Here is a 15,223-nt window from a genome sequence, read left to right on the forward strand (position 1 = left end):
GATCATATTTATAAACCATATGTAATTGTGAACACTTTGGTCCATATTTATAACTATAAAAAAACCAAACACATTTCTAATTATAAATAGTTTAGAAATAAACTTATGCTTAAAGCATATACTTAAAATCATATGTAAGTGAATAATTATTTTGAATTGGAAGTTATGTGTTATAATACGTAATTTATAATATGACAAACCCAAAGAAGAGTTGGTAAAAAGTTCATAGAGCTTCCATAAGCATATTTATTATTCTGACTTTGAGTACCTCATTACATAATATTTGTATTTTTAGCATTCAAAATCATACATCACGTTATGCCCCTCCTCTATTTAGCTAAGGAGAATAAAAATGTTTTTACATACTAGCCTATGCATAAACTAATTTTAATTTATGATTTTTTTTTCTGAAAATATTTATAAAAAATATTTTTTATATTAGAATAAAATGTTTTAGCATGCAACAAGATGTGGTTGGTTTAAGTGTTATTAGATTCAATTCTCTTAATAAGATTTCTAAATTTGGACCTTTTAGAATAAGTTTTTTTAATGGAAATTAATTATTAACACATACAAGTTTTAAAAAAAATGTTTTAGCATGCATGGTAAGAGATTACGTGTTTGTTTGGACATTCTCACTAAGTCTTTGTTTAGACGGTGGAAAGAAAATAAGGAACTTGAAATTGAAAGAAGGAAATAAATATTCATAGCATAAAAACTCAATGCAATGGAATTAAAGTAAAAGTAGTGAAAATTAGCCTTTAAAAAATAAGAAATAATTTTAATAATCTTTAGACTTTAATAAAGTTATTATTAAGATATGAGATAAAAAAAATATTTGAATGCACAGAAAAACATGGGTGGAGATGAATGGAGGGTCGATGTAGATAGATATATTTGATGAAAGTGGTAGGGTCCATTAGGACACCGAATCGCACTCCACGTGTTAAAAAAAATTAGACAACAAAGTATATATATATATATACATATATAATTATGTGAAGAAACATCATGTCATGGTATCAAAATATGAAAAAACACATGATTTGAAGAAATTGGCTGTATGGTTACCAAACTGCAAAGCCAATCGAATATTCGATATTGATTTTGCTGGATTTAAACTTCTCAATCTATTGCTTTGTAATTTTTTTACAATTTAAAAAAAGTTGTTGAATATTTAGTTGATTTCTCTATCCATTCAATTACAAATATTTCATTTTTTATAATATAATTGAGTTTCTACGTGCATGCATATTGGAATCATCATACATTATAAGTAGTTTCTTCTTATTTTTTTATGTGTGGTTTTTCTTATTCATGAGTCCCTACCTAACAACTAAATTATGCTGAAAAATGTTCCCTGGTGTGTGTTCTACCTTCTGTCACCTTCAGTCTCAGAAACACGAGATTCTCTTTCTCATTTCTCACCATCAGTTCTTGCTCTCTCCTCCCTCTATACTATAATCATTTTAACATAACTAATAACTTGAAAGGTGGTGTCATCATCATCACCACACTCTCACCCTTACCCTTGATGATAGCCAACTTTTCTTAACCTTCTTTCACTCTGATGCAACCTTACATCAATCCAATTTCAATTATTCAAAGACAACCCCAACCACTTCCCATCTTTCTTCTTTTCTGTGCGGTTGAGAAAAAAAAATGCTCCAATCCAACAAGCAAAGAAGTTTCTCCCAACTTTTCTTCTTTATCTTTTTTCTCTGACCCTTTTGTTCTCTCTACTTCATTATGAGTTTCTGTTCTGATCATACCAAGGGTGTTTCCAATGCACATGTTTCCTCTGCAGTTGGAAATGACTCTTTTGAGCACAAAAGGCTCAAACTCATGACCCTTTTGAGAAAAATCATGTGGGACTTTGCCTTGGCATGTGTTGGTGTTGGTCCTTGTGGTGACAACAACGACCATAACGGTCAAAGGAAGACCACTTTGGAGCATAACAAGGCGTGGTTGCTGGCGGAGTCTGGAGCAGAATTGGCAAGTGCTGACCCTCAATCGGTTCACTCGTCTTTCAGGTTCAGCTTCTGCTCTCAGGTAGAGGTTGAGTCCTTCAACATGAGCTCTTCTGCTTCTGCTGCTGCCGCTGCAACCTTTTTGATGGTAAATTTGGAATATGAATCTCAAATTAAGGAGATGAAATGGAGAACACATTCACTGGGGAAAAGCATATCTCCAGTCTTCAACCCCTTGACCAGGTTCAGCTATAGTGAAATTCTGTCAGCTACTCAAAATTTTTCCAAAGGTAACTTGTATGTGAATATTCTGTTGGTGGAATTGAATTTGATTCCTTTGAGTGAGATTGACATTCTATGTTTTGTTGCGGACAGAGAGAGTGTTAGGGAGAGGTGCCTTGAGCTGTGTTTTTAAAGGAAGAGTTGGGCTATGGAGGACTGCTGTTGCTATTAAAAGGTTGGACAAGGAAGACAAGGAGTGTGCTAAGGCGTTTTGTAGAGAATTGATGATTGCTAGTTCTCTTCATAACACAAATGTTGTTCCTCTAGTGGGGTTCTGTATTGACTCAGAGGAGGGTTTGTTTTTGGTATACAAGTATGTGTCAGGGGGCAGCTTAGAGCATCACTTACATGGTAGTCATCTTCTCTGATTTTGTTTGTGTCCTAATGCTAGTCATGTAGTTGTTTCCATTGAATTTTATGGTTTTCACTGATTATAGATGACCTTTTTTTATAGGGAAGAAGAAAAGTGTGAAGGGTAGTTCACCACTTCCATGGTCTGTGAGATATCAAGTTGCAATTGGGATTGCAGAAGCCGTGGCTTATCTGCATAATGGAACAGAAAGATGTGTTGTTCATAGAGACATTAAGCCTTCAAACATTCTTCTCTCCTCTAAGAAGATTCCCAAGGTAAGATTCCCTTTTGCTGATAAGTTGTAGTATACCGTATGCAGTGGAAATTGTATCATAAAGAAGCCTTACTACTTACAAGTCATTCTGATTGTTTATTTTTGTTGCTAAATTGCAGTTATGTGATTTTGGATTAGCTACATGGACTTCTGCCCCGTCAGTTCCTTTTCTTTGCAAAACTGTGAAAGGAACATTTGGGTGTGAACTTAACTCCTATACATATCTAATTTTGCTTTTTCATTTTCATATTTTGAACATTCAAATAAATTGTTTTATCTTCTCTTACTCAACAGTTATTTGGCTCCTGAGTATTTCCAACATGGGAAAGTATCAGATAAGACTGATGTTTATGCTTTGGGAGTTGTTTTATTGGAACTCTTAACTGGCCGCAAGCCAATTGAAGAAAAAAGACCCCCTGGAGAGGAAAACTTGGTAGTATGGGTGAGTTAATGATAAAGTGTCATGTCATGGCTTGTAATTTCATATAATCCAACCTCAGAGCATCAACAACTCCTATCAATTAAGCCAATAATTAATGAACAAATCAATGATATAACTCTTAGCTTTTAAATTTCTGACTTCTGCAAGACTAGAACAAAGTGAATAAAATAGAATTTTTTTCAGTTTATCTTACCCGATCTAGCTGCAAAATGACATTTAGGACTGTTTGGTTTAAGCAAATGTTTTTGGTTCTATTTTTGTATTTCACTTGTAATTACAAAAAATTCAGTTTGTTTTAATCCGTGACATTCATTTGCAGGCTAAACCTTTGCTTAGAAAAGGGAAAGGAGCCATTGAAGAGTTGCTTGATCCTCAAGTCAAGTACAATTCGAGTTACATAGATCAAATGGCTCGGATGGTTGATGCAGCAGCTGCCTGTGTTACAAATGAAGAATCTAGGAGGCCTAGCATAGGTGAGATTGTTGCAATACTGAAAGGTGAAGTTGAGCCTGTGTTCTCTAGAAGAAGGAAGTCTGGTTATCTTGGTAATGGATTTGTGATTGATTATTACCCTCAGTTACAACAAACAAATAATGAGATGAAAAGTCACTTGGCCTTGGCAATGCTTGGAGTTTCAGAGTGTGAGGATGATGATTTTCTCTATGGTCGTTGAGAATTGTTTTTTCCAAGATTCTCACCATAGTGCAGGGTTTAGATGTGAATGTTTTCAAGTTGTTACTAGGAACAGAAGCTCAGAGGAACATTGCTTGTTTGTACATTTCTTGCCTCTCTATCTTTCCCTTACCCCAAGGAGTAAAGTGTAATATATTTTCTTGAGTAAACAACTATTTCTATGGGTAAACAATTTCAATAAATCCTATTTTCATTATTTTTTATGGATAATGTTATATCTGCGTAGGAAAATTCATTGTTATCAGTTTATCCTTGTGAGTGTTTTGGATTCTTTCTCATGGCTCTAGAACATACAATTTTTTGAAGACCCCAGCTTCTCTCTCTCCACCAATCAAAAGAACACACACACAACCAAACCAATTTTGCATTGACAAAGATCAGTTAAATATATAGATAATGAACAAAACCATGTTATGTGTCCATGTACTTGGTTAGATGACGTACAAACATAAAATTGCATGGTTTAAAGTGGACTCCATTTAATAAGATAATCTCTACTTGTTGGTGCACCTATATCTTGGCGTCTAGGGCAAGGACCTTGTTATATAATTGATAATACACACAATAAGTCCTACCATGTAACACCCATTGTAGAAAAGGTCCAAGAGGATTACAAAATGAAATCTATAAACCTCTCACATTTTGATCATTATCGCAGAACGTTAGAAAGCATGCACACATACACAAGAACTGTTTGATCTTCCCATTGGTGACAACATACATAGAATAGAACAACTGAAGTAAGAATGAAATTGAATTAATGAATATTAATTACAAAAGGGTGGTGGTTAATTAATCTAAAAAATCTTTGCAACATCTTTGACTAGGCCACGGTTGGCTTTAGCAAATTCTGTGAACTCTTCGTGTGAAATGTAGCCATCTCCATCAGTGTCAATCTCTTCCATCATCCTTTGCACCTCTTCTGCTGTTACTGATCCAAGGGCCTTCAGTGCTTCTCCTAGCTCAGCTGAAGAGATTTGGCCATCGCCGTTCGCATCAAAACGCTTGAAAATGCGCTCCCTGTCAGCCACGTCTTGAGGATCATCAGCCATTGTGATTAGACAGACACAAAGAAAGAAAGAATATATAACAAATGATAACAATGTGTTGTGTCAATGAATGAGTTCCTTCTGCTTTGTTTGGTTTGGATGAGTTGCAGTGAAATTGGAGATTGGTCAAAGGGTTTGGAACTTGGTTCTTAAAGACCTGGGGTGCCACTTCATGTAAGGACACCCTTTAATGTCGGGGTTGGTGTCCTATTTCATGAGACTTGGTCATGGTTTACAACCGTTTTATTACTATACTTTTGTTTATGGTTGAAAATGTTTGGGACATGAATGGAGAATGTTTCTGAGGTGTGGTTGAAAATTGAAAGTGTTTTTTACCTTTGGTTTAATTTGCAATGGGAAAATTTGAAAGATTTTAATTAAAAGGCTATCTTAAACTCAAATATTTATAACTAAAACAAGACAAAAGAAGTTGTACTCATTAGAAGATAGAAAAGAATATTAAAAATAAACATAGTTTAAAAAATATATAATTTTAAGAAGAATTATTGGCATAAAATAAATTAACCATTTTTTTAAAATTTTGATAGATTAAGTAATTTACTCTTTCTTAATTTTGATGGATAAAGTAATTAAGTCTTATAAATAAAAGCAGAAGAAGTATAATTTAAAAATTTAAAATAATACTAATTATCAGTAATTTATCAATTATTTGCACTTTAACAAATAAAGAAATAAATAGTAGAGGGATGTTAATTTACACACATCTTAAGCGAATATGTTAATTTAGACAATATCTTTGTTGATTTTTCTCGGCAAGTGTACCGAATCAACTGTAATATAGTATTCTTTAAAGTACGAATGTCGAACCCACAGAGAACAATTCTAATTAAGATGTTCTGTTTTAAAACTCATTAAGTATAGAAAATAATTTTGAGACTTTGTTCATAACCAAATTAAAGATTTCACAAGAACTCAAAGATTTAGGGTTTGATTCTGGATGTAACAAAACCAACTTATCAAATATAGAGAAAGATACTTGGGATTGAATTGCGTTTATATCAATCATCTGTATTTTGAATAATACAATATATAATACTCAAAACTACTTATTCTTGATGCTTAATTTAAAGTCATTCATCTTGATTCCTCACAGATGAAATTCATAAGATAATTTCTCAAACACTGATTCCTCAGATATTTAACAAATCATCCAGCTTTAGGAACAGAATTATAATGCAATCAATAACCTGGAATCTATTCCTAGCATTACAAGTTATCAAGTATTTTCGTTTATTTCAGATCCTTAAAGGTACTTTCCAGTTAAATTTAAGGATCAAAATCAAGACTCTATTGATTAGACAGAATCAAGCAATAAGCATAAAACGAAAATACCAAGAACAAGTAGAAAAGAGAATTTTATATATATATATATATATATATATATATATATCACCAAGAATACATTTCATCAAGATAAATTACATTCAATCCCAAGTTAGAAAGAACTTAGTCACTCATGACAGCTCCTCCAATCTTCATTCTTGATCTAGATTGCATAAGAAGGGCTGATCTGAGCAAGTTCTTCTCCTAAGAACAGAGGTTTCTTCTCTTTCTCTCACTAGTCTCTCTCTAAAAAACCCAATCTGTTTTCCACCGCTGGTTTTGAGTTATGTTTCAGAATTTATATAATCAACTTTAGCTCAAGCTAGCCCGTTTTAGCTTGAGCTAGATCTTTCGGTGCATTTTTAGCTTGAGCTAGCGATTCTAGCCTGAGCTAGATCAGTACTACACCTTTAATCAACTCTGGACAGTTTTAGCTTGAGCTAGCAATTCTAGCTTGAGCTAAATCTTCTTGTGATCCAATTAAGTTTTTACTTTTTTTTCTTTCAAAGCCAGCTTGAATAATTCTTGAATACATTCTTTCAATGCTTCATATTCATCTGCAATTTACACAAAAATTGAGATTAAATTTCTTCATTTGTTTATTGGTTCAAAAAATATAAAATCAGATTCAATAATTTTCAGATTAGGGTAATTTTCCTACATTAAGCAACAATTAAGTTCCAAAGTGTTCAATTTTCTCAATCATAAAAACTACACATTGACACTTATTTTTTTTAGACAACATCTTAAAAGAATATTTTTTTTTATAAAAAATAAAAAATCAACAAAAGAATCTCTGCACTTAAAAAGTAAATTTAACTCATATATAAAACTAAAAATATATTCAAACTATTTTATTGAATCATTCTCTCATCTTTTTTTAGAACTTTCAAAGTATACAATGATTTTAGTAAACTACTATTCTTAACTTGATTTTTTTTATAGTGCAGTGAGTTCTTAACACACTTTAATAATGATTAAAAGTTTTTTTTTAATATCAATTTTTATATATTTAATATGTGAGATAATAATTTAGAAATTATTTTTGAAAGTTTTTCTCACCAAGTATATTACTCTTCTCATTCTTTTCCTTCCATCAATAAAGGATCAACCATAAACATATTAATAATCACGCTTTGTTAGAGATTCCACATCGACTAGAGATTAGTGTCTTTCATTGTATATAAGTAGGTGCAAACCTTAACCTTATAAGTTGGTTTTATGGGATTGAATTAGACTTGTAGTCCATTTTCTTAATATGCTTATTTATATTTAGTTGGTAAAAGAATAAATATACTTTACTTTTTTTATTTATGTCTTAAAAAGTTATTTATTATATTATAACAATGAAACAATAATTCACCTAACAAAGAAGGATTAAGAAGGAATTATTAGTTAAATTAAAAAATATATAACAAATTACACAGCAATTCCTACATCATAGATCAAGTACAAATTGATGCATGGAGAAGGATTATCCATTAGCCAATGATGAACTTGATTAGTGTAGAATTTTGCCTGAACTAAATGACCAGTTCCTATTCATTGTCCTAGCTCACAAGTTCCCAAGAATTTAAATTCCCTCCTCCAAAAAGAATTATCATCACTGATCACATAATTACAGAGAGTGGCAGCAAAGTTAGGAGACGGGCTTAAGCATAGCATCAAGAACAGCTTCCTTGGTGGGAAGAGCTGGAATTGCACCTCTCTCAGTCACAGTCAATGCACCACAGACATTAGCAAACTTGAGAGAATCTCTCAACTCTTCCTCTTTCTGCAATCATAAATCACAAAACTTGTCGGTCTCACCATACATGATAATCTGTAACTAAATAACATTGTAAAATTTATTATATTGTTTGCACTTTTCAGTTAAGTTCTTAAGCCTTATACTCACTTATGGGGCACCCATGTGCACCCAAAGTATAAAGATTAAAAACACTTTTTTTTCTTATTCCAGTTCTCAATTCTTCTGTGTTTTACATTGGGTTACAGGCATAAAGTTACAGGATTGAGAATTTAAGGCAAGAAATTGAGATTTCTTTTAATAATTTAAGCAATAATATGTGCTCCGTACTGCTAGAGTTTCTCCAGTTGTGAGATGTAAACTTTTGGGATGTGTTAATAACAAAGCAAATACATTTTTCTCACCTGAAGTAATGAAGGATTCTCTGCTAATTGTGATAATATTCCAGCCACAAAAGCATCACCAGCACCAGTGGTGTCAACAGCATCCACCTTCAATCCCTTCACCCTGCCACTGAACTCCTGCAAAGAAATACCAGGACAGGTTTCAAATCATAATAATCAATAATACACTAAAATTAGCAGCATAAATACTATTGGAAATCATAACTAATAACTTTTCCAGAACTTCTTTTAGTAGTCTTTTACAATCAATTTCCAATAGAAGATAGGATGTCAAACAAATATTCCCTATTTTGTTTTCAACAATTTTCTGTTCCAACTGTAGCATGCAAGAATTACAGCAAGGACATAGTGAAGGTTTATTATTACATATCTTTTTCATCAGCATCCCACTTTGAAAAATTGGCTAAGATTAAGAACCTTGGCTCAAGTGGCTCCAAGTCTCTTTGTGCGACACTTGGTGCTGCGTTCAAATCCCACAAGCTTCTTTGCCTTAACTTTAGCTTCAAGGGATAACAGGACATTCTATTGGTACAAAGGAAGTTATTCATCCTGTTCGTATGGAGTTGTTCAATTCATTTTTCTAAATTACACAAACACTGTAATATGATATGTACCTTTATTGTGCTACAAATAAGCTGCTTCAATTCTTAATGTGACAGGAATATGAGGGTGAAGTTTATGCAACAAGTGCTTAATTAGTGAACATTACTGCCTCGTGATACACCAAATGGTGACCGTAAAACAAATAAGCAAGAGTTGAAATGAATTTCGGAAAACAGCATGTTTGGAAGGCTTACCTTAGTGTAATATCTACAACCTTCTGCACCTTCAGTAACTAGGAGCAGCTTGAGGTTTTCATGGAATAGTTTACGTACAACAGCATCATCGTATGGGTCCTCACCTTTTGTAAGAAAAGAAATCTCTTCTTCACTTACCTGAACAGTCATCAGATTAGTTGCCAGAGATAGTATTTCTGTCTGTTACATTACATTCCGTACTCTGGAAAAAAGAGCAAGAAAAACCTATTGCTAAAGAATATAATCAATATATATTCTACCTTAATGATATCTGCAGTCTCCCATATACTCAGAATTCCTTCTCTTGCACTATCTTCAGAAGGCCATAAAGGAAGCCTCAGGTTAGGATCATAAGACAGAACTACACCAGCATCTTTTGCAGCCTTTGCTGCAGCTATGTGTGCTGATTTGCATGGTTCTGTTATAAGACTTATAGAACCATAATGAAAAATCTTCGCCTGCTAGCATGAAATAATAGAACAATGTTACTAGAATTTATAAATTTAGAAGAGTTAGAGCAGAAAATATTAAGAAATGGAACATAGACTTGGCAATGAAGAAATTCATCCAAACAGATACTAATAGTTAAACAAATTCACCAAATATTAGTTGAAAGAAGTGATGTTGAGTAGCTTAACAAATAATATTACTTGAGAAAAGTGCAACAGAAAGAATGTTGAGTAACATGCTCAATAGAGTTTGATTTTCCTTTTATTCCACTCGGGGTACATTTTGCTTTTGTTTGACTACCACAAATTCTGCTTTTGGTTTTACCTTTCTGATTAGGTCCAAATCAAGTTCATCTTCTTGGAGCAGCATATCAGCACTGGGATTACGATAAAACATGAACTCTCGCTCTCCATCACTTCTCAATGTAACAAATGCCAAGGCAGTACGTGCACCAGGGTCAAAACGCATCCCTTCATGGTTAACATTATTTTCCTTTAGTATATCCGCAAGCATATATCCAAATTCATCTTCACCAACCTGTTCATGTTGCAAAAAACATTCTTGAACTCGAATTTAAAAGAGACATTTTAACAATGACTTCCAACTTATAAGAACTTAAAATACTGTTCAAAATCAGAGTTTATTTATCTTGATACCAGATTCTCATTTGACTTTCATTTTTCATACCAAACTGTTAGTGGTTGTAATTCAGGTTACAGAAGTTGTTAGACAGTTAAAAAGGTGTGATGTGATCAACTTTATTGATGATATGACTGGGAGGGTGTGGGTCAACTTGATAAATAAGAAAAGTGATGTGTTTGATATGTTTAAGAAGTTGAAGTCCCTAGCTTCGAGGCAAAGTGGCAATTTCTTGAAAATTATAAGAACTACAGAGGTGGTGAATATGTTTCCGAAAAATTCAATGGCTACTATGAAGGAGAGGGTATATTATCCATGAAGTTACACCTCCCTATACACCACAATATAATGATATTGTAGAAAGGAAAAAAAAAACATTATGAACATGATGAGATGTATGTTGAGGAGCAAAGGCTTACCAAGTTATCTATGGGGGAGGAAATCTCAACATATGTATATGTTCTAATCAGATCACCCACTAAGAAGCTAGAAGGGAAGACTCGCGAGGAAGCTTGGACATGGAGCAAGCCTAGTGTTGATCATCTCAAAATTATTGGATCAATTTGTTTCAAGCATGTGTTAAATCAATTGAGAAGGAAACTTGACAACAAAGGAGAGCAGATGATACTCGTATTGCATGTAATTCCCAAGAGCAAAGTAGACCTATCATGTTTCAAGCAAACATACCCTTCAACTCTCTAACACCAACATAGTATCTACCAATAAACCCATACCTCCTGCACATCACACAAAATAGAAAAGCCAAAGCCCTAACTTGACGCTTATGTGGTGGAAACTTTCATTATAGAGGGACTAACTAATGACACAAATCTTGTAGGGACTAATTTGACATCCCATAAATATTTCAAGGACCAAAATAGGAGTTAACTCTTGATTTACCTTATCATCTACTGCTTCATAAAACTTGATTCTGTAACAAACATGCTGAGATTAACAAAACAAGCCCCTAAAGTTTGGCAGCACAGGATTAAGGATGCCTGGAATATCAAGTTTGCTAGCAAAATCAATTTTGACAGTATGCCAAAGCGCACAAGTATATATGATGCTTCCTACACCTATTGGAAGTATAAAACAACATACATAAGTACTTATATAATACCTTTCCAATGAAAGCTGATGAACCCCCTAATCGAGATATGCCTACTGCAACATTAGCAGGGGCACCTCCAGGAGCCTTTTTAAACGCAGGTGCTTCAGCCAAAGAAAGGCCATTGACAGTTGGGACAAAATCAATGAGCATTTCCCCAAAACAAACCACAAGAGGTGATTCCTTTGTTTCAGGTCTCCCATCACCAGGAAAAGCCTTTCCTGTAGCAAAGAAAAGTTGAGAACTAAAATACATTCATATCATAACTTGATACCCTACAGAAGTGACACTAAAGAAAGAACTTTTAAACTAACGAGGACTTTGAATGAGGTTCTGCAAAGCTTATTTGTACTTACGAAAATAGTTTTATAACTATTATTAACATTTTAAGCTTATTTTAATAACATGTTTATGTTTTCTACACTATCATCTGATAAAAAAACCAACACAATTATAGATTCTTATAATAACTCTTGAAATTCATACATGGGTGATTTTTTTTCAATAGTGAAAAACTTTTACATTGACAATGCATGCCTATTAATTTCTTGTCTTAATAACTTATCAGAGCCAGGTTTACTAAATCATCTCTTAATTAAGTTTATTACCCAAAGACATCTAAAAGCTCACATGCACGCAACTCAAATTGATAGCACAAACTGCACCCTCCCCTAGTTGCAACAAGCATATTCGAAAACATTACAAAGGTTCAAACAGAACAGTAAACAGTTGCTCATCCTCACATCATGCATAAAACTTAGACTTAATGAAGACCCATAATTTGGATTACCTCTGACATTCAATTTGACAATCGGAGGGGCAAGAGGGGAAGAAAAGGCGGAAGCTTTGACAGTGGGCTGGCTGAACTTGACAGAACTTAGAGGGTGAGAAGCCACACTCCTGAAGCTGAAAACACCACAGTCAAGAGCCATCAAACAAATCACTACTAAACACCCCTCAAGGATTTAGCTCTTGAAATTCCTTTCTTTTCTCTCTTTATCACCCGAAATTGAATGTTTTTCTGGATTTGTGATGGGGGCAAGAGAATTAATTGATGGGGTTTGTGTGAAAATTGCCTTTGGAATGGACGAAATCTGGGCTACTCCGTGTTGCGTAGTATGTGCAGTTTCTCTGCTGTTTTTTTTTATTAATTCATTTATCAGACAATAATAGAAAGATTCATAAGCATCTGAACGTTTTGAACTGCTTAGTGCTGACGCTGTTCAACTGAGAAACATGTTTATGTTGTTCAAACCGTTAAATAACAAACCTAGTTTATTTACCGCTGCCACCTGTACGCAAATATTTGTAAGTAAATCAACATTATATATCTTGTAAATATCAATCTATTTATAATATTTTAATCAACTTTTATTTCGATGGATCTAATTTACTCAATTCACTAGTTCTAATACCTTATTGGAATTTTATCTACTTGGTGATGTAACATTGTTTAAGTAATTATTTAGGCATGATGATATAATTGTAAAGAATTACTTAAAATTATATTGATAAAAAATTTAAAATTGTATTATAAGATAGTAATTAATTACTTAAAATTAGATATCTTCACATCCCACCTAAAATATAATAATTTGTGTATGCTTTCAAATTCACTTATGGTCTTTTGTATTATGTTGTGAACTCTTGATTTTGAAAATTCTCATTCTCTTAATTTTTTTTTATGAAAGTACATATTTTTTCTATTTTTTTAATATTGATAAGAATAATTTTTTATCAATAATATCAATCTTATTATTTATTAATAGTTTGTCAAGATCTTTTATCTAGCGTTAATAGGGAAACTTTTGACCAACAGAGTATGATTTTTTTTTTTGCTAACATCAGTTGAAGAAATTTTCTAATCAAAATCAATCGAAAAATCAGAAGAAAAAAAACTCTCAATCAACAATTTCGTAAAAACAAACTCAATCAATATCAATTTAAATAAGTATAGATAACATAAACTAAAAACAGTTTTGACACATGTTAACAGTGAAAGAATTTTGTCAAATTCAGTTCAATATATTTTAACACAGTTTAGCCGAAAAATAATATTAATCAAAATAGACTACAACATAACATAGTTAATATTATTATTTTTTATTATTAACAATCATTTAACATTTAACTAATATTTTCTATTTAGTAGTGATTGAAGTATTTTACTCAAATAAAATAAAATAAAATGCAGTTTAATAAATTTAAATTGTTGTACTCAAATAAAATATTTAAAAATGAAATTATTTAAATAAATTAATATATTTAAATATCTAGTAAGTTTTGAAAATTTCAATCCAAATACAAAGAGTGCTAGAGTTTTAACGCGGCAGTTAGCAAAATTTAAAACCCAGGTTACATATGAAAATACGATTTTTCCCCCTTAAGTAAAAAAACAAAAGCCTAAAATTCCAAACATCTTTTCACCTTCTTCCTTCTTTCTATTTTTCCCTCTCTCACTGACTCATCTTAAACCCTAGAACACTTTCACTGAAGAAGCTGCGAGGAAAATTTTTGTTCTTCCAAAATGTCGATGTCTAAGAGTTCCAAGATGCTCCAGTACATCAACTACCGAATGCGCGTCACCATTCAGGACGGACGCCAGCTTGTCGGAAAATTCATGGCGTTCGACCGCCACATGAACCTTGTTCTCGGTGACTGCGAGGAGTTCCGCAAGCTTCCTCCTGCTAAGGGCAAGAAGCCCGCCGACGGCGGCGACCTTGAGGACCGCCGCACGCTCGGTCTTCTCCTCCTCCGCGGCGAGGAGGTCATCTCCATGACCGTCGAGGGCCCACCTCCGCCGGAAGAGTCCCGCTCAAAGGCTGTCAGTGCCGCCGCCCTCGCCGGCCCCGGCATCGGTCGTGCCGCCGGCAGAGGCATTCCTCCCGCCCCCGGTATCCAGGCCCAGCCTGGGCTCGCGGGTCCAGTTCGCGGCGTTGGTGGCCCTGCCCCGGGCATGATGCAGCCACAGATCTCGCGCCCACCGCATCTCAATGCGCCTCCCGTGTCGTATCCTGGCGGCCCGCCGGTGATGCGCCCACCGGGGCAGATGCCAGGCCAATTCGCTCCTCCCCCCATGGCGAGGGGTCCGCCTCCTCCGATGCCACCTGGGCAATTTGGTCCTCCTAGATCTGGTGGAGCTCCGCCTCAGTTCTCTGTTCCGCCCCCGCAGTTTGGACAGCGCCCCATGGGACCTCCTCCTCCAGGACAGATGGTGAGAGGACCTCCGGCTCCGCCTCGCCCTGGCATGCCTGGGCCTCCTCCGCCTCGCCCCGGCATGCCGCCACCACCTGGCAGCGGTGTTCCGGTGTTTGGTCCTCCTCGACCTGGCATGCCTCCTCCCCCAAACCCTCCAAATCAACAACAGTAATGGGTGTGTTTATGTTTGTGAAATTTAGCGTGATTTATGTTTGTTCAAGCTTACTCTCATAGTTAGTATGTTTGATGTAAGATCTAAGATCTACTTCATCAAGGTTTTAAAATGGTGGTGCAGTCGTGATCCTTTGTATTGTGGTAATTAGTGGATCATATTACTTTTGTTGGTAAGGGTACTTGGAGCTATTAGTAATCCCTACTCAAATTTAACATCAACTTGTTATGAACTCAAATTTAACATCAACTTGTTATCAGGTTTCTGAATTCAATTGGATTGTGTATAGATATTTTGTGTTG

The 15,223-nt window shown here is 34.4% G+C and overlaps 4 protein-coding genes across 4 annotated transcripts; 2 read left to right on the top strand and 2 right to left on the bottom strand.

Moving 5' to 3' along the window:
• The first annotated feature begins 996 nt into the window (after nt 1–996).
• Nucleotides 997–4,216, top strand: LOC137823798 (probable serine/threonine-protein kinase PBL7). The gene is made up of 6 exons (XM_068629071.1): nt 997–2,260; nt 2,346–2,603; nt 2,707–2,879; nt 2,998–3,077; nt 3,173–3,320; nt 3,640–4,216. The coding sequence occupies exons 1-6, from the start codon at nt 1,750–1,752 to the stop codon at nt 3,991–3,993; spliced, it is 1,524 nt and encodes a 507-aa protein (XP_068485172.1). The 5' UTR covers nt 997–1,749; the 3' UTR covers nt 3,994–4,216.
• A 589-nt stretch (nt 4,217–4,805) lies between these two features.
• LOC137826194 (polcalcin Nic t 1) lies at nt 4,806–5,180 on the bottom strand. The gene has a single exon (XM_068632082.1). The coding sequence runs from the start codon at nt 5,063–5,065 to the stop codon at nt 4,811–4,813; it is 255 nt and encodes an 84-aa protein (XP_068488183.1). The 5' UTR covers nt 5,066–5,180; the 3' UTR covers nt 4,806–4,810.
• A 2,603-nt stretch (nt 5,181–7,783) lies between these two features.
• On the bottom strand, nt 7,784–12,784 carry LOC137823799 (probable fructokinase-6, chloroplastic). Its single transcript, XM_068629072.1, has 7 exons — nt 12,342–12,784; nt 11,564–11,772; nt 10,129–10,341; nt 9,615–9,812; nt 9,355–9,492; nt 8,558–8,674; nt 7,784–8,180 (listed from the first exon to the last, which is right to left on the bottom strand). The coding sequence occupies exons 1-7, from the start codon at nt 12,481–12,483 to the stop codon at nt 8,046–8,048; spliced, it is 1,152 nt and encodes a 383-aa protein (XP_068485173.1). The 5' UTR covers nt 12,484–12,784; the 3' UTR covers nt 7,784–8,045.
• A 1,106-nt stretch (nt 12,785–13,890) lies between these two features.
• LOC137825834 (uncharacterized) lies at nt 13,891–15,195 on the top strand. The gene has a single exon (XM_068631620.1). It carries the CDS (start codon nt 14,079–14,081, stop codon nt 14,919–14,921), a length of 843 nt encoding a protein of 280 aa, XP_068487721.1. The 5' UTR covers nt 13,891–14,078; the 3' UTR covers nt 14,922–15,195.
• The last annotated feature ends 28 nt before the right edge of the window (nt 15,196–15,223 follow it).

This window comes from Phaseolus vulgaris, chromosome 8 (genome assembly GCF_000499845.2).
Source record: "Phaseolus vulgaris cultivar G19833 chromosome 8, P. vulgaris v2.0, whole genome shotgun sequence".
Classification (NCBI taxonomy): Eukaryota; Viridiplantae; Streptophyta; class Magnoliopsida; order Fabales; family Fabaceae; genus Phaseolus; species Phaseolus vulgaris.